The sequence below is a fragment of the Poromitra crassiceps genome, assembly GCF_964638095.1.
Source record: "Poromitra crassiceps genome assembly, chromosome: 2".
In the NCBI taxonomy this organism is placed as follows: domain Eukaryota; kingdom Metazoa; phylum Chordata; class Actinopteri; order Beryciformes; family Melamphaidae; genus Poromitra; species Poromitra crassiceps.
The window spans coordinates 20,802,773-20,822,857 of record NC_139624.1 but is presented as its reverse complement, the minus strand read 5'-3'; the positions used below and the strand labels follow the sequence as shown (position 1 = coordinate 20,822,857).

General features: G+C 45.8%; 1 protein-coding gene across 1 annotated transcript in view; it reads left to right on the top strand.

Annotated features, from left to right (window-relative positions):
• Positions 1–20,085, top strand: part of ptpro (protein tyrosine phosphatase receptor type O) — a gene marked incomplete at both ends in the record, with an annotated part of 60,023 nt that overhangs the window by 15,944 nt on the left and 23,994 nt on the right. Inside the window, 7 exons of the mRNA XM_083661364.1 lie at positions 1,565–2,110; positions 6,380–6,541; positions 6,754–6,950; positions 9,812–9,932; positions 12,845–13,038; positions 17,970–18,081; positions 18,418–18,581. Coding sequence (XP_083517490.1) covers positions 1,565–2,110; positions 6,380–6,541; positions 6,754–6,950; positions 9,812–9,932; positions 12,845–13,038; positions 17,970–18,081; positions 18,418–18,581 — 1,496 coding nt within the window. The remainder of the gene's footprint in view (positions 1–1,564; positions 2,111–6,379; positions 6,542–6,753; positions 6,951–9,811; positions 9,933–12,844; positions 13,039–17,969; positions 18,082–18,417; positions 18,582–20,085) is intronic.

Below are 20,085 nucleotides of genomic sequence, written 5' to 3'. Positions count from 1 at the left end.
ACGTCACCCACAGACCCCTCCGTCACAGAACAGGTACTCAACTCAGTGACGTCACCCACAGACCCCTCCGTCACAGAACAGGTACTCAACTCAGTGACGTCACCCACAGACCCCTCCATCACAGAACAGGTACTCAACTCAGTGACGTCACCCACAGACCCCTCCGTCACAGAACAGGTACTCAACTCAGTGATGTCACCCACAGACCCCTCCATCACAGAACAGGTACTCAACTCAGTGACGTCACCCACACAGACCCCTCCGTCACAGAACAGGTACTCAACTCAGTGACGTCACCCACAGACCCCTCCATCACAGAACAGGTACTCAACTCAGTGACATCACCCACAGACCCCTCCATCACAGAACAGGTACTCAACTCTGTGACATCACCCACAGACCCCTCCGTCACAGAACAGGTACTCAACTCAGTGACATCACCCACAGACCCCTCCGTCACAGAACAGGTACTCAACTCAGTGACGTCACCCACAGACCCCTCCGTCACAGAACAGGTACTCAACTCAGTGACGTCACCCACAGACCCCTCCGTCACAGAACAGGTACTCAACTCAGTGACGTCACCCACAGACCCCTCCGTCACAGAACAGGTACTCAACTCAGTGACGTCACCCACAGACCCCTCCGTCACAGAACAGGTACTCAACTCAGTGACGTCACCCACAGACCCCTCCATCACAGAACAGGTACTCAACTCAGTGACGTCACCCACAGACCCCTCCATCACAGAACAGGTACTCAACTCAGTGACATCACCCACAGACCCCTCCATCACCCCATCCTCAACTGGCATAAAAGGATCAGATAAAGGAAAAGAAAGGAAAGGAAATTTGATTGTTTTCAAATAGCAAATCTGAAAAGTTGTTTGTTGGATCATATGGATTTATTTGGACAGGGTATGATGCATTACTGAATTTACTAATTTAACTGGAGAACTAATAGCTCTGAAAGAATAATTGGTTTCCAGCATCTCTGAATGTTTGCTGTTGAACTTGTTAAACGGTGATTTGTGGTTGAGAAAATGTCACCCCCTGAGCAGAGCATCATAATAACATCTCACTAATGACTTCATATGAGCACTGAGTCAGAGAGGCTCCTCCCTGTGGATGGCCCCCTGCTGGGCCATGCATTATTGAGCTGATATAAATACCAGCAGACATGTCATTACTGTTCCACATCTCTTCATATTGCCTCCACTCATGGCCAGTAGGGAGGGAGTGGCCTTCCTGGAAACCAGATACATTTCTCACTTTACGATCTGAACATCACTGAGAGACACAAGCATCCCTCAGCCAGTGTGTGTGTAATGTAACAAAATATTAATACTTAATCCAGTACTTAAGTATTTGTTGGGAGGATCTGTACTTTACTTGAGTATTTTATATTTCTGTCAACTTTCACTTTTACTCCACTACATTTCCCACATAAAATGTGTACAATTTGAACTAAATCATTTTCTGGTAAGATATCTGTACTTTTACTGCAAGTGTGGCTTTCAGGCACTTCCTCCAGCACTGTACTCTGCCTTGTGTTGTGTTTACAGTGCCCAACCCCCCGCTCAACATTTCCCATAAGATCATCCACCTGAGCCAGAGAGCGTTGCCAGGCGAAGCCCCTGACGACGTCCTTCCCGACGGGAGTCAGGAGAGCCCCCCTGCCCCCCGACAGGCTCGGGACGCCCCCCTGATGGAGGAGCAGGAGGAGGCAGCGGAGACACACGACAAGGGGGAAGGGAACACCACAACCACCCAGGTCCCGGACAACCCGCCCCACAACCTGACAACAGACTACGCCGAGGGCAATGCCAACGTGCACGCCAACGAGACAGCGGAGGAGGAAGCTCTCACTCATCAGCCCTATTGGCTGGATCCAACCGGCGGCCCGTCTCGCGCCAACAGGGAGGAGGAGTTTGTCAACGCGGTGGTCCCAGACTACGAGGACTCCAACGAGCCGGGTTCAGCCATGGGTTTGCCGTCGGAACCGTCAGTCATGCCCACAAGACTGCCACCCATCCTGCTGGAGCTGCGCTGGCTGCCGCCCAGACCCCCCGCCACCTATGACAGCTTCAACATCTACATCTACCGAGATGGTAAGCAGTGAGGGAAGGGCTCTTGTTGGTAGAGAAGAGCCTGCAGACTGAAGCACAACAACGTCCGCGTGGAAACCTACAATTTAATGGAGTGGAGCAAACGGGGACGAGGAACAACTGAGATGAAGAGAAAATAGTTATGTCTAAAATGCATGTATGATACTTTCATATCCTACTGCTATAATTGCCACTTGTGTACTGTCTGTTTGTCTTAGATATACAAGGTGCGCCATTATTGCTCCTCCAGAATTTGCCAAAACACACACACACACACACACACACCTGCATGCATGCATGCACGCACACACACACACACACACACACACACACACACACACACACACACACATACACACACACACACACACATGCACACACACACACACACACACACACACACACACACACACATGCATGCATCCATGCACGCACACAGACACACACACACACACACACACACACACACACACACACACACACACACACACACACAGTGATTGCATATAGTATATTTAGTATATCTTTAAAGTTTGACCTTAAAGTTACGGCTGAAAATTACAACAGAAATAAACAATAAACAAGTTTGCCGATATCTCCGCAATTCAAATCACTTGTCAGTTGTCGACCCGGAACTGACTGTTCTTGTTAGTGCGGCGTCACGGTGATTTGGTCTGTAAAGCGGTCATGTTTTGCAGCTTTTGATGCTAAGCGAAGTCACTGAAAATTAAAGCTGAAATTGCCCTGCCTGCAGGTAACTCTCTCTCTCTCCTTCCCTGCCCTGCTCTGCCTGCAGGTAACTCTCTCTCTCTCTCCTTCCCTGCCCTGCCTGCAGGTAACTCTCTCTCTCTCCTTCCCTGCCCTGCTCTGCCTGCAGGTAACTCTCTCTCTCTCCTTCCCTGCCCTGCCTGCAGGTAACTCTCTCTCTCTCCTTCCCTGCCCTGCCTGCAGGTAACTCTCTATTTCCTTCCCTGCCCTGCCTGCAGGTATCTCTCTCTCTCTCCTTCCCTGCTCTGCCTGCAGGTAACTCTCTCTCTCTCCTTCCCTGCTCTGCCTGCAGGTAACTCTCTATTTCCTTCCCTGCTCTGACTGCAGGTAACTCTCTCTCTCTCCTTCCCTGCTCTGCCTGCAGGTAACTCTCTCTCTCTCTCCTTCCCTGCCCTGCCTGCAGGTAACTCTCTCTCTCTCCTTCCCTGCTCTGCCTGCAGGTAACTCTCTCTTTCCTTCCCTGCCCTGCCTGCAGGTAACTCTCTCTCTCTCCTTCCCTGCCCTGCCTGCAGGTAACTCTCTCTCTCTCCTTCCCTGCCCTGCCTGCAGGTAACTCTCTCTCTCTCCTTCCCTGCCCTGCCTGCAGGTAACTCTCTCTCTCTCCTTCCCTGCCCTGCCTGCAGGTAACTCTCTATTTCCTTCCCTGCTCTGCCTGCAGGTAACTCTCTATTTCCTTCCCTGCCCTGCCTGCAGGTAACTCTCTATTTCCTTCCCTGCTCTGACTGCAGGTAACTCTCTCTCTCTCCTTCCCTGCCCTGCCTGCAGGTAACTCTCTCTTTCCTTCCCTGCCCTGCCTGCAGGTAACTCTCTCTTTCCTTCCCTGCTCTGCCTGCAGGTAACTCTCTCTTTCCTTCCCTGCCCTGCCTGCAGGTAACTCTATTTCCTTTCCTTCCCTGCCTGCAGGTATCTCTCTATTTCCTTCCCTGCCCTGCCTGCAGGTAACTCTCTATTTCCTTCCCTGCCCTGCCTGCAGGTAACTCTCTATTTCCTTCCCTGCTCTGACTGCAGGTAACTCTCTCTCTCTCCTTCCCTGCTCTGCCTGCAGGTAACTCTCTCTCTCTCCTTCCCTGCTCTGCCTGCAGGTATCTCTCTATTTCCTTCCCTGCCCTGCCTGCAGGTAACTCTCTATTTCCTTCCCTGCTCTGCCTGCAGGTATCTCTCTATTTCCTTCCCTGCCCTGCCTGCAGGTAACTCTCTATTTCCTTCCCTGCCCTGACTGCAGGTATCTCTCTATTTCCTTCCCTGCCCTGCCTGCAGGTAACTCTCTATTTCCTTCCCTGCCCTGCCTGCAGGTAACTCTCTATTTCCTTCCCTGCCCTGCCTGCAGGTAACTCTATTTCCTTTCCTTCCCTGCCTGCAGGTATCTCTCTATTTCCTTCCCTGCCCTGCCTGCAGGTATCTCTCTATTTCCTTCCCTGCTCTGCCTGCAGGTAACTCTCTATTTCCTTCCCTGCCCTGCCTGCAGGTAACTCTATTTCCTTTCCTTCCCTGCCTGCAGGTAACTCTCTCTCTCTCCTTCCCTGCTCTGCCTGCAGGTAACTCTATTTCCTTTCCTGCCCTGCCTGCAGGTAACTCTCTCTCTCTCTCCTTCCCTGCCCTGCCTGCGGGTAACTCTATTTCCTTTCCTGCCCTGCCTGCAGGTAACTCTCTCTCTCTCCTTCCCTGCTCTGCCTGCAGGTAACTCTCTCTCTCTCTCCTTCCCTGCCCTGCCTGCGGGTAACTCTATTTCCTTTCCTGCCCTGCCTGCAGGTAACTCTCTCTCTCTCCTTCCCTGCTCTGCCTGCAGGTAACTCTCTCTCTCTCCTTCCCTGCCCTGCCTGCAGGTAACCCTCTCTCTCTCCTTCCCTGCTCTGCCTGCAGGTAACTCTCTCTCTCTCTCTCTCTCTCTTTTTCCTTCCCCTGCCCTTCCTGCAGGTAATTCTCTCTCTCCTTTCCTGCCCTGCCTATAGGTAACTCTCTCTCCCTCTCTCTCTCTCTTTCCCTGCCCTGCCTATAGGTAACGCTCTCTCTCTCTCTTTCCCTGCCCTGCCTATAGGCAACTCTCTCTCTCTCTCTCCTTCCCTGCCCTGTCTGTAGGTAACTCTCTCTCTCTCTCTCTCCTTCCCTGCCCTGTCTGTAGGTAACTCTCTCTCTCTCTCTCTCCTTCCCTGCCCTGCCTGTAGTTAACTCTCTCTCTCTCTCCTTCCCTGCCCTGCCTATAGGTAACGCTCTCTCTCTCTCCTTCCCTGCCCTGCCTGCAGGCAACTCTCTCTCTCTCTCTCCTTCCCTGCCCTGCCTATAGGTAACGCTCTCTCTCTCTCTCCTTCCCTGCCCTGCCTGCAGGTAACTCTCTATTTCCTTCCCTGCCCTGCCTGCAGGTAACTCTCTATTTCCTTCCCTGCCCTGACTGCAGGTATCTCTCTATTTCCTTCCCTGCCCTGCCTGCAGGTAACTCTCTATTTCCTTCCCTGCCCTGCCTGCAGGTAACTCTCTATTTCCTTCCCTGCCCTGCCTGCAGGTAACTCTATTTCCTTTCCTTCCCTGCCTGCAGGTATCTCTCTATTTCCTTCCCTGCCCTGCCTGCAGGTATCTCTCTATTTCCTTCCCTGCTCTGCCTGCAGGTAACTCTCTATTTCCTTCCCTGCCCTGCCTGCAGGTAACTCTATTTCCTTTCCTTCCCTGCCTGCAGGTAACTCTCTCTCTCTCCTTCCCTGCTCTGCCTGCAGGTAACTCTATTTCCTTTCCTGCCCTGCCTGCAGGTAACTCTCTCTCTCTCTCCTTCCCTGCCCTGCCTGCGGGTAACTCTATTTCCTTTCCTGCCCTGCCTGCAGGTAACTCTCTCTCTCTCCTTCCCTGCTCTGCCTGCAGGTAACTCTCTCTCTCTCTCCTTCCCTGCCCTGCCTGCAGGTAACCCTCTCTCTCTCCTTCCCTGCTCTGCCTGCAGGTAACTCTCTCTCTCTCTCTCTCTCTCTCTTTTTCCTTCCCCTGCCCTTCCTGCAGGTAATTCTCTCTCTCCTTTCCTGCCCTGCCTATAGGTAACTCTCTCTCCCTCTCTCTCTCTCTTTCCCTGCCCTGCCTATAGGTAACGCTCTCTCTCTCTCTTTCCCTGCCCTGCCTATAGGCAACTCTCTCTCTCTCTCTCCTTCCCTGCCCTGCCTGCAGGTAACTCTCTCTCTCTCCTTCCCTGCCCTGTCTGTAGGTAACTCTCTCTCTCTCTCTCTCCTTCCCTGCCCTGCCTGTAGTTAACTCTCTCTCTCTCTCCTTCCCTGCCCTGCCTATAGGTAACGCTCTCCCTCTCTCTCCTTCCCTGCCCTGCCTGCAGGCAACTCTCTCTCTCTCTCTCCTTCCCTGCCCTGCCTGCAGGTAACTCTCTCTCTCTCCTTCCCTGCCCTGCCTATAGGTAACTCTCTCTCTCTCTCTCTCCTTCCCTGCCCTGCCTGTAGGTAACGCTCTCTCTCTCTCTCCTTCCCTGCCCTGCCTATAGGTAACGCTCTCTCTCTCTCTCCTTCCCTGCCCTGCCTGCAGGTAACTCTACAGAGATGGCCACCGTGGATGAAAACACCCACGAGTTCTTCAGCGAGCTGACAGAGCCGGGGATCTACCGCGTCCTGGTCACCACGCTCAGCTCCTCTGGACACTGTGGAGCCAGGGAGAGCACCGCCGACACCAGCTTCACGTTCTACCTCAGTACGCACACATTTCCATTCAGAAATGGGAGGGAGAGCGGGGGGGGGGGGGGGGGTGTGGGGGAGGAGAGAGCAGGGAAAGGGAGGAGGTGAGCAGGGCAGGGGGCAGTGTACCCTCTAACACCTGACACTTCTCACATAGTGGTGAGACAGAAGGGTAGATCTTGTGCAACCTAGACTTGGAATAATGAAGACGCGCGCTTTCCTGGACAGGTCCCGCTGGTGAGTGGCTGGAGGAGCCTAAGGAGCGCCCCCTGGTGGTCAGTGTGCGGCTGCTGGGCTCCAGCACTGCGGCTGTGTCCTGGGCTCCCACCACTGAGAAGCACAACGGCAGCATGGTGTCCGTGCTGTCCACCACCTGCCTCAAGCCCAGCCTCAGCCAGCGCATGGAGAACAACTACTGCAGCCAGGTAACTAGCAGGGTTCCCCAAGTCATGGAAAACCTAGAAAGGTTTTTCAAAATCTCGTTTTCCAGGCCTGGAAAAGTCATGGAATTAGGAAAATCCTTGCAAGTTTTGGAAAAGTCAATGGCGGTGAACGGAGAACTTTTTTGATCCCGTTTGAATTGTGCCACAGGGTGCCAACGTTAATTTTGTCAATTTAAAACATAACTTTGCATGTAAAGAAACTCGCAGTTTGTCGTCAAACTGAAACGTAGGGGAGAGATTCGTATAAAAACTATAGCTCGTGGAAGCTCGTGGCATGTGCCAGTCTTCAGCTTTGCCGGTAGAGAAAGTGAGGTCACTTAGGCGACAGTGTATGTAGTCTTTCTGATTTATAACGTATAGTGCAACAGTTTGGCGACAAACTGTGACTTTCTTGACATGCAAAGTTATGTTTTTAACCCTATAACGCCAAGCGTATCATATTTGATACATGATTTTTAGAGCCCTCTAAATCATACGTGCAATATTTTTTTTTCTTGAAAAACCTGATGTATACAATACAATACATGTAATTTGTGGATAATGCACTAGGGGGCAGTGATGTGCGCAACTGAGTGCCTTGTGCTGACATAGCCAAGATGGCCACCTGCAAGGAGTTAAGGTGCTCTTATACTCGAGCAAAGCTCCGTGGGGGTGGGGCCCCGCGAGTCTCCGTGAGTCACCGTGCTGGGGGTGATGCCATTATACTCAGAAAGTGATCAGCATGTATTGTACAATGGTGAGAACAGCCCGTGAAAAGTCGCAATGAAACGCTGTGCAGTATTGAGTGCGCTTTCACTCTCAAACGACCGCACATCAGCACATGAAGGTGGCTCGAAAGCGGCCATGTTTGGAGAGAAGCTCGCGCTGTTAGAAAAAAAATCAGGCACAACGCGAGCGCCCGACAGAGCTAGCGAATAACCACGCCCAACAAATTTACGTAATTTGACGCGCCCGCCCCTCGCTCCACCCCCGCGCCCTTCACGACAGGGTGAGCATAATTCAGCCTTAACCAACATGTGATTTTGCAAGGAACTCTTTGTCAATTTTGAAAAGGTAAAGGTAAGAAATACATTCAAATTGTTACTGAAACATCAATAGGAATAGTTACTAGCTTGATGCAATGTAAAATTACTAGTAGTTAGTAGTAATTAGTAAAACAGTGTTGAAATGTGGAGTATCAAATTATATACTGCAGGTATATAAGGTAATTTATCAGCAAATTGGTCAATTGTCATTTTATTGCATTTCATGCATGATGCATATAATCAAGCAACAGAACATACAGTCTTTTTATGACTCAAGTAAAATAATTAAAGGTTTAAATGACATAATTAGGTGTATTTAGAGTAAAAAATTAAGATATTTATAACCGGTATAATTTTGAAATTTTTTACACAATGCCTTTTAGATGGCAAGAAAATACTCAGTTGAAGATGCTGACTGACTGAGCCAAACTAACTGAAATGTTCCTTTTCCACCCTGCCAGTTCCATTGGTGGATGACTCATTGCTGCGTGATGTAGCAGAATGTAGCAGATGTTAAATCTTGTCTTGTTTTATTATGTTTTTGTTTGTTGAGAAAAAAAACGTGAGGACTATAAGGCCTGATGTATCATATATGAGACTATTTGAAAATCAGACTTGCAAAATGACATTTGATTTTTTTTTATTTATTTTTTTGTCAGAAGGACCAATAAAGACTCCAGATTCAAAGAATTGGAATTTTCTCTAAATTCTTTCATGGTTCAGGCTTTATTGACAAAATTCAGTTGGCACCCCGTGGCACAATTCAAACGGGATCAAAAAAGTAACGTTATTCTCCGTTCACCACCATTCATATTTTTTCCAGCGCTGGTACAGGGAGAAAAGCAGGAAGTGACGTTCACTTTGCCTCTCTATTATGGATCCTTGAAAAGTCATGAAAAGGTTTTGAAATTTTATCAATGAAAATGTGTGGGAAGTGGGAACCCTGAACTGGAGGGATCTACATATGGCATTTAATTTCACAGTAGCCTACAGTACGATATCTAGCAAAATATCATAGTATACTGTATTTCACGGTATTAATCCCCCCCCTTTTAATTTATATGTACTATGACCCAAATAAATATTTTGCTTTGAAGAAAAATACTGCTTTATTCAACTGAAATTGAAACCAAGAATGTTTACACAAGGGTCCTCCATTACGCCTGTGCCCCTTCTGCCCAACCCTATTTCTCAGCCCCCCCCCCCCCCCCACACACACACACACACTGCTGAAAGACGCGCACACAGCTCAACGCTACATGTGTGGGGCTTATGTGTGTGTGTGTGTGTGTTTTAGTATAACGTTCTCTCACTTCCTGTTAATGTCTCTAACTGGGTTTCCCATCCAAAGGTATCGCAACTTTTAATCGAATTTTCAGAAAGTCAGCAAAAGAACACTGCGATATTAGGCACGTTTCCACCCACTACCGTTATGCGTAATATCAGGAATGGTGAAGAGGAGGGGCAATTAATTGACGTGATTAAAACATGGCCAGACGCCAGTCAAACCCTCAAACGGGGGAAATTAACCCCGTTCTCTGAATAAATGTGAGGTAAAGAGAAAACATCCTAGCCTGATATTCAGACTGAAGTGGAGGAAATTATGATGTGGGAAGCTTGGTGATGGAGAGCGCACTGCTGTCTGCCTCTGCCAACGTGCTAACGTTACACATGCTAACGTTACACGTGCGTGAGCCGGGAGCCACCCTTCATTGACATTTCGCTCCATTAATCCCGGAACCTCTCATCACTGCATCTTCAGCTGACTCCAGCTCAACACAAGGTGAACTGATTGCTAATGTGATGTCGTTTTCGCAGGAAAACACAACCAGTGACATCATCACTAACCTGACCCCCGGGGCTCAGTACAGGGTGGTGGTCTATCACACGAATGGGCCCCTCATCAGCCCACCCTCTGAACCCGTCATCATTGATATAGGTGAGCACTGATTCATATACTACAACATTTTTACATTCATAGTTACCAGCCTGTAAAAAAAATCTAATCCAGACTGAGGGCACACTCACACATTCACTGCCCAACGGCATGCGAATTTCGCATTGCAAACGATAGATAGAGAGATAGATAGATAGATAGATAGATAGATAGATAGATAGATAGATAGAGTGAGAGCTCACTTCTCTCAAGAGAAAAGGAGGAGGTTTGTTGGCATGTGAAATGGAGTTAAAAGGAAGAAAAGGGGAAACAATCCCCCCCCCCTAAAATTAAAGCACTTTATTTTAAGATGCACACTATTCCAAAGCACTCTGTTGTGTTATTTTTAAATGCAGCCATTATTTTACTTGAAATGAGAAAAGAACATGTATTTATTTTATTATTATAGTAGGCTTCTTATTTATAATTCATCCAGTTAAATATGAAAATTGTAAATAAACATTGTTGATGTTTATTTTGATTTAGATTTAACAGTCAGTCATTGACTACATACAGACATTGTACTATTAGGCTACTTCAGTCATTGAAGTTGTCGGTGTCATTCTAAATATTCAGTAGCCTGGTGTACAATGCTCCACAGAAAAGACTCTCTCCTTTAGAAAACTTCTGATCACTGTGTCCTACTACAGTGTAATTATTCATAATTACAGAAACGAGGTGGTGCCTCGGTTTTGATACATACACTAAGCCTTATTGATGTACGTATCAAATTATAATATGTCTAAATTATTTACAAAGTAGCCGCTAAGTTCAATGGCACTGAATCATTACGCAAGCTATGTTACGATGTTCCGGACCTTCGCTTGAGGACATTTTCTCTAACTGGACCTATTTGAATTTTAATTGAGTACCCCTGGACTAGAAGAACTGTGTCAAAGCTATACCAGAGTATTAATGGTTCTAGAAAACATACAACAGACTATATTAGACAAAGATGGGAAAAAGAATTGAATACTGAAATTGCAGCTGAACAATGGCCAAATATTTGCAAAACCCAGTACACAACAACAAGCTCCAATACTTGGCGAGAATTTTGCTGGAAAACCATGACACTCCCAAACTTAAATCAATGCAGCTATGTATTCCTCAAACTTAAATCAATGCAGCTATGTATTCCTCAAACTTAAATCAATGCAGCTATGTATTCCCCAAACTTAAATCAGTGCAGCTATGTATTCCTCAAACTTAAATCAATGCAGCTATGTATTCCCCAAACTTAAATCAATGCAGCTATGTATTCCTCAAACTTAAATCAATGCAGCTATGTATTCCTCAAACTTAAATCAGTGCAGCTATGTATTCCTCAAACTTAAATCAATGAAGCTATGTATTCCCCAAACTTAAATCAATGCAGCTATGTATTCCTCAAACTTAAATCAATGCAGCTATGTATTCCTCAAACTTAAATCAATGCAGCTATGTATTCCCCAAACTTAAATCAATGCAGCTATGTATTCCTCAAACTTAAATCAATGCAGCTATGTATTCCTCAAACTTAAATCAGTGCAGCTATGTATTCCCCAAACTTAAATCAGTGCAGCTATGTATTCCTCAAACTTAAATCAATGCAGCTATGTATTCCTCAAACTTAAATCAATGCAGCTAGGTATTCCTCAAACTTAAATCAATGCAGCTATGTATTCCCCAAACTTAAATCAATGCAGCTATGTATTCCTCAAACTTAAATCAATGCAGCTATGTATTCCCCAAACTTAAATCAATGCAGCTATGTATTCCTCAAACTTAAATCAATGCAGCTATGTATTCCCCAAACTTAAATCAATGCAGCTATGTATTCCTCAAACTTAAATCAATGCAGCTATGTATTCCCCAAACTTAAATCAATGCAGCTATGTATTCCTCAAACTTAAATCAATGCAGCTATGTATTCCTCAAACTTAAATCAATGCAGCTATGTATTCCCCAAACTTAAATCAATGCAGCTATGTATTCCTCAAACTTAAATCAATGCAGCTATGTATTCCCCAAACTTAAATCAGTGCAGCTATGTATTCCTCAAACTTAAATCAATGCAGCTATGTATTCCTCAAACTTAAATCAATGCAGCTATGTATTCCCCAAACTTAAATCAATGCAGCTATGTATTCCCCAAACTTAAATCAGTGCAGCTATGTATTCCTCAAACTTAAATCAATGCAGCTATGTATTCCTCAAACTTAAATCAATGCAGCTAGGTATTCCTCAAACTTAAATCAATGCAGCTATGTATTCCTCAAACTTAAATCAATGCAGCTAGGTATTCCTCAAACTTAAATCAATGCAGCTATGTATTCCCCAAACTTAAATCAATGCAGCTATGTATTCCTCAAACTTAAATCAATGCAGCTATGTATTCCTCAAACTTAAATCAATGCAGCTATGTATTCCCCAAACTTAAATCAATGCAGCTATGTATTCCTCAAACTTAAATCAATGCAGCTATGTATTCCCCAAACTTAAATCAATGCAGCTATGTATTCCTCAAACTTAAATCAATGCAGCTAGGTATTCCTCAAACTTAAATCAATGCAGCTAGCTATTCCTCAGACTTGCTGGAGGAACTGTGTTGAAGGGGAAGCGAATCATCATCATGTTTTTTGGGGCTGTTTAGGAATTGCATTTTTCTGGAGGCTGCAGTGATTTTACGACACCTCTTAGCCGTTGTAAAATCACTGTAAACCACAACCTCACGGGGCTTATTGCTTTTATAAAATGGTTGCTACATATAGACGGTTTTAACTTGACAACATAAACAATCTAAATTGCCCCTAGCTTACTTCCTGTTGCAGCGTTTGCTAATACTTGACAGGAAATAAGCTAGGTTTCAAACTGTTCCCGAGCAACACAATTCCGTGAAAAGCGTCTATTGATTGGCTGGATGTGTGGTTTGTTAGAGCCCACAGGAGTGCAGGAGCTGGTGGTGTACTCTCTGAGCCCCACGGCGGTGATCCTGACGTGGCAGAGGCCGTACCACGTGGCCTTCCGGAAGTACGTCCTCCAGACCTTCTTCTTCAACCCCGTCACCCTGGCTGCAGACTGGACCACCTACTACCAGATCGCTGCCACCGCCTCCGTCATCGCATCAGTGGTAACACCAGTGGGCTGTTCAGTGATACGGAAAGCTGTAGTTCCTCGAACGGCCATTTGAGGCTGTATCCAAAAGGGAGTCGTTCCCCGTTCACCCCCATGTTAAAATGCTCGAGTTTGTAACATGATTAAACATGTTTACAGCCTGGCTCAAAACACATCTTTGGCCTATGTAGCATTTTTCACCTTTCGTAACAACTGTAAGAGGGGTGAATTTGAATATAACTCACCCGCTTAGAGTAAGATAGACGATAGAAACGACTATGTTTCTGAGGTGATTGACAGGTTGCCTGTCCAGTGATCGCGCAGCTTACCGATCACGGACCAATAGCAGGCAGAGCTGCGGCTCTGGGACCCCCCTCGTCTCGTGCCGTCTCGCACGAGCTGCGCAAGAACCCCAAGATGGCGACGGCCACACTACGCTTCCAAACAGGAGCCTAAAAGCCAATGGGTGATGTCACGCTGGTTTTGTCCACTTTTAGACGGTTGATGGGTAACACACAGGGTCCTGGGATGGCTGATACTTTTTGAACCAGTTTTCCTTTTTTACAGTATCAATCAATCACATAAGTTCACATTTTGGAGCCGTCACGAAAATTGTATTGATATTCCATCGCAGCCATTTTTCTTTCCACCATTATCAACAAATAGGTTTTCCTCCATATCTGCTTAATTGACCTTGATAGGGTTGAAAAAATATGTCTCTACACCTATGTTCTGCTGGCCATTGAATACAACAGCATTATGGAAAACATATTTCCTGTTTTGTGTTCTTTTATGTTGTTCTATGAGGACCCCCTCGAAAATGAGATTTTTTTCTCAAGGGGCTTACCTAAATAAAGAATTGAAATGGAAAACTTCATAAACTGTACATTGTAAAATGGTAAATGGCCTGCATTTATATAGCGCTTTTATCGAAAGCGCTTTACAATCAGTAGGTTCATTCACCCATTCATACACCGATGGTGGCAAGCTGCGACGCAGGGTGCTGGCACACCATCAGGAGCAATTTGGGGTTCAGTATCTTGCCCAAGGACACTTCGACACGCAGACTGGAGGAGCCGGGAATCGAACCACCGACCTCTTTCATCCAAAGCGTTTAGTGACGACCCGCTCTACCCCCTGAGCCCCAGCCGCCCCATTCATACATTCAATTATGCTGTGTAAAGAAACACAATGCATTACCATATCTTTGACAATCAGCCATACAGTATGAAGGAATGGGCAGTGTTGTATCAAAACATAGGTGTAGACATATTTTCTCAACCCTACTATGATCAGTTCAGCAGATATGTCAGAAAACCCATTTGCTGAGAATGACACCGGCAAAATAGCTGCTACAGCCAATATGTACCATTTTGTTAGCCTGGGTAAACCCATCCCCCACGTGACCTGCTCTCAGACCTGTTCTCAGTCACTATGGTCTGGAATCCCACCATTGTTAATCGATTTCCTGCGGTTGTTGGGCCCCCCCCGATAGACCACTCCATTGCGCAACCATCATCCAACCAGTTTAGTGCACAGAGCACATGCGCAGTGCAGCAGATGGCGTCATCACTCTGCGACCTTTGTTGTTAGCGCTCGAGCTAACTCCACCTAGCTAACTCACTAGGCTACTGCTAGCAACCACAGGTTGCAGGTTGTGTAAGATAAACCTTCGTTCTAAAGGCAAGTTGGGCAGCTGCAAACCACTCGAGAAGGGGGTATTTCTACGCCTGGAGAGGGTTGGTGTGAAACTACACCAACAGGATTGCAAATCATGTCGGATTTGCCAGAGTCTGACTGAGGTATGTACTTATAACCTAATGTACTAGTGCTGCACGATTAATCTCCACTTCCCCCGTGCACTCCCGCAAATAAGTAATGTTATGCGCAGCCAGTTTATCAGATAATTTCGCCGTAAAATGTGTCCAGGTGATGAGAAGCCCCAGCTTGTACAAGCTGTCCTTTGTATGGTCGCTGCCCGTCCGCTCAGACCCGATTTCGATATAGCGTTTGGTGATCTTTTGATCAACAGACCTCATAACGGGGATATACTGTTACGTGTGTCTACCAACATCACTAAAAGATCATAAATGTAACGCTGTTTTAATCGATGGCTACGTTGCTAGCTACTAGCTAGCCGCAGACCAGCTATGAACCCGTTTGGATGATTGCTGCCCGTCCACTAAAACGCGATTTCGATATAGCTTGAGGTGATATTTTGATCAACAGACCTCATAACGGGGATCTATACTGTTACATGTGTCTACTGTACTGACGTCCTCTCTGTTTATTCTTTCAGGTATTAATTCTAAACCCTTCTCAGTCAGCTGCTGCCAACCTGATGAGGAAACAGGCGTGCTTGTTGGACACTGAATGCAAGAGCCTAGCCAGTCTGCAGACTTCATCCTCCGGTGCTGTTCGCCTCAGGACTTGAAGGCCTAACGTTGTACCATGGACTGTATACATTCTGTGCTAATAATGCTAGCATGCTAACATCCTTTTCACACACACACACTGAATATACCGAAATGCTAGATTTGATCATGGACTTAACGCTAATGTTAATCCAAAACGGCCGCAGTCATAACGGTAAGGTGTGTTTGACCTAATTGAAATATTAACGTTAATGCCCTCACATTTCAGCGTGGTTACAGATAAACCTATTTAACGCTAGCTAGCTACATTACTGGCTTGATATCATATTCCAGATGCAACCTAGCTAGATAAGCTCCACACGGCTGTATGAGTAGCTACAATCAAATGTATCAAGCCTTGATATCATATTCCAACGTGAATTCAGCTGAGGGGTTCGCTCCAGAACGAGACTGTTGCGTTCAATATTTGTACACGTTACTGTGCAGTAACTGTGCAACTGTGTACTGTGCAATTCTGTATATTATACATAATCCAGATGTAACCTAGCTATAGCTAGACGTTAAGAGGTTAGCGTGAATGCGACTGAGACCTGACATTACTGAAGTGAATACAAGTGACCTATATTTTTCAATCCTGTCTTTGAATAAAAGTTGTGTTATACTTGAAAACCATGTCTTTGCTCCCTTATGTGTTCACAATTACAACAAATCTGTATGGTTTATCTGTTGGCATTAAACCGTGGTATTTCCTTGGGTGATATTCCATATTTGTCATTAAACCTAGCTGTTCACATAAACCGAATATGCTAGACTTGATCGTGGACTTAATGTGAATCCAAAACGGCCACACTCATAACGTTAAGGTGTGTTTGACCTAGCTAGAAATATTAACGTTAATGCCCTCACATTTCAGCGTGGTTACAGATAAACCTATTTAACGCTAGCTAGCTACATTACTGGCTTGATATCATATTCCAGATGCAACCTAGCTAGATAAGCTCCACACGGCTGTATGAGTAGCTACAATCAAATGTATCAAGCCGATATCATATTCCAGATCCAACCTAGCTAGCTAGATGTTAAGAGGTAGGAATATACCGAAATGCTAGACTTGATCGTGGACTTAATGTTAATCCAAAACGGCCACACTCATAACGTTAAGGTGTGTTTGACCTAGCTAGAAATATTAACGTTAATGCCCTCACATTTCAGCGTGGTTACAGATAAACCTATTTAACGCTAGCTAGCTACATTACTGGCTTGATATCATATTCCAGATGCAACCTAGCTAGATAAGCTCCACACGGCTGTATGAGTAGCTACAATCAAATGTATCAAGCCGATATCATAATAATAATTTCGCCGTAAAATGTGTCCAGGTGATCAGCTCTGAAGCCCCCCCGGCTTGTATGGTCCGCTAAAATCCGATTTCGATATAGGTGTTATTTTGATCAATATTGTATAGCTGGCTAGACAGAGGAGTTTATCTGGAATCAGTGTGACAAGATCCCTGCTGCTAGCTTGTCTGCCTTTCTGTGTCAGAGTATCTAGCTACATTATCTGCATTACATGCTACACCATGCAAATATATTTCGATATAATTCAAACAATTAGCCCACTGTACTACTGGACTGTGTATTGCTGTGAATAAGTTAGATTTGATTGTGTAAAGTGTATCAGCTTTAAATCCAATATATACAGCATTAAACAAACGACCAGCAGCATTCAAATGTGCAAAAACGTTATATTTATTGAAATGTGGTGATCTCATGTCACATTACATAATGTTATGCCCAAATGGTCTACTGCCCAGAAGCGTCACTTTACATGTTTGGTAGGGAATTATTTTAATTATGTTAAACCAGCGTTTATCTTCCATAATGCATTAAATCATAATCACAATGCTATGAAGACATTAGCTGATCACCACAGAGCAGCACAGACAAGTTTATCAGATAATTTCGCCATAAAATGTGTCCAGGTGATCAGCTCTGAAGCCCTGGCTTGTATGGTCCGCTAAAATCCGATTTCGATAACGCTAGGTGTTATTTTGATCAACAGACCTCAACCTCAACAGCTGTTTTCACTTGAATTTCCTCACGTAGTTGCATAGCCATATAGCTAGCCAGCTAGTAGCTAGCTCGGGAGCTATGCTTTAGAGAGGCCAAATGCTAACGGCTAGGTAGTGCTAAGCCGCTGCAGCTGTTACACGTCATTGACAAAGACGCACTCTCTGATTGGCCGATCACGGCAGGACTGATGTTGGCAGTCACGCCGTCACTCATTGGCTGCGGGGTGGCTGCGGGTCTGCGCGGGTCTTTCAATCGCCCCAGAAATCGATCTGAATGGCCCGGAGTCTAGACGCTAGTGACTGGGAACTGAGAGAGCAGGTCACGTGGTGGCTGGGTTTACCTAGGCTACCATTTTGTACCAATGGGCGCCAATTTTGAGGCTTTGACACAAAGCTGAATACTGTAATTTGGACAGTTTCTACTAGACTGCAAGTGATTCTTTGGCCGGCTTTATCGGCTGTGCTTCCCCCTCTCAAGCTTTCTCTTTCATTTCTCCCCAGAGGGTGACCGACCTGCTGCCAGCTTGGTACTACAATTTCCGTGTTTCCATGGTGACGTGGGGCGAGCCACCGCTCAGCTGCTGCGACAGCTCCACTGTGAGCTTTGTAACAGGTACCAGACACTCTGCTCTGTACTCTCTACACTTCTGCTCCTTCTGTGTTTCACTGGCCGTGTTTAGGATGCCAGAGGAAAATGGCTACTGGTCACACTCTGGTGAAGGTCTTCTTCAGGTTAAAGCCCCCTGGAAACCAAACATAAATGTGTTTTTTGAGTTTGTCACACACCACAGAAAAATCTGATACTAACCAGCACCCAGCTGAATTTGAACGACTAAAAATGTCGCCAAGTATGTCAAATTTGTAGTATTGTCAAATTTGTTTCAAAATGAGGTTTCAAAATTGCATGAGCCTCGCTCCTACTGACAAGAAGCCTCCTCTCTTGCTCCAGCTCCGGAGGCCCCTCACATCTCCTCAGTGGACTACTCCCATGGGGTGCTGTACGTGCGTTGGACCTACGGGGAACTCTTCGTCGACATGTCGCACTCCAGGATGCTGCACTGGCAGGTGGTGGCGGTGGGCAAGAAAGGCGCTCAGAAGACCTACTCCATTGATGTGAGTCCTTGCTTACCTCATTCATTCATTCATTCAGTCATTCATGCATTCATTCATTCATTAGACACATTCACCCACCTGACTTGTAATATTTCCTGTAATCCACTGGTGTTCAACCTGTGCCATGGAAGAATCTGCAAGCTAATAGAGTGCCAAAATCACACCTTCTTCCGGGTTAGCGTAGGGTTAGAGAGAGAGAGATTTCATTCCCATTAATTTTTCCATAGATGTTTCGTGAAATGCTTATAAAAGTTTTACTTGATCAAACCAAGCGATTCAGCTTTATTTAGAATCAGGAGAGACCATGTAAGATTTTTCTCTGACAAAAGATAAAAGAAAACTAGCCTGAAGTCTGCACTTGCTAACCATCTCCTCCTCCAATGAACGCCATGCCATCTGTGCTTCTGGGTTTAACCAGGTACTGTATGGAGAGCACGCAGTGTATAAGACAAAAATAAAATGTAAAATTAGGAAAGCCAAGGCCTCTGGAAGTTTTAGTCTTTGTCAAATTGGCATTTTGAGACGTGGCCGCTTCTTATTCCAAATAAATTTAGTGATCAGATTATGTAATTTATCCCAATGACCAGCAGGAGGTGATAAAGGTAACATGGAGCTAAAAAAAAAATGCGAGGCAGGACGTTCATCTTTATAATGGAAGCTCGAGCTTGAAGTGAATTGGGGAGAAATGACCAACGCTTCAGGTCTGACTCCACCTGCAGAGAAATAGAGTTAAAGTTATTTGTAACAATTGCTTGTAAACGGCACGGTGGCTCAGTGGTGGCTCAGTGGTTAGCGCGTTTGCCTCACAGCAAGAAGGTCCCGGGTTCGAACCCCGGTCCGTCCCAGGTCCATTCTGTGTGGAGTTTGCATGTTCTCCCCGTGTTTGTGTGGGTTTTCCCCGGGTGCTCCGGTTCCCTCCTACCATCAAAGACATGTATGTTAGGGTTCATACTCCTGTCAGTGCCCCTGACCAAGGCAATGGCAAAAGAACTGGAGTTGGTCCCCCGGCGCTGCACTGCGGCTGCGCACTGCCCCTAGTTCTAGGAAGGTTCCTAGTAGAGGATGGGTCAAATACAGAGGATGAATTTCCCCATGGGGATAAATAAAGGATAACTTAACTTAACTTAAAGATGGAAAAATATCAATGCCCAATTATTTGAATTTCTGGACCACAGGGATGTTTGCAGGTGGTGTGGCTGATCTCAGATTTAGCCCAGTTGAGCTTATAACCAGATAAACTACTACTGAATTACGGAGTTAGACTGCTTTTCAGTTTTTCACCATTTCTGTGATCATGATTTTTTTGGGGTGGGCCTCAAGAGGTCTCTCGAAAATGCAATGGAGAGACTTAGCATGGCCCCTCCCCTAAGACTATAGACGGTTTTAACTTGACAACAAAAACATTCTTAACACATTCAGTGCCAGCGACGCCATATGGCGTCATTAGAAATTTACCGTAGAGTGCCAGCGACGCCAAATGGCGTCAATAACTCGAATTTTTTTT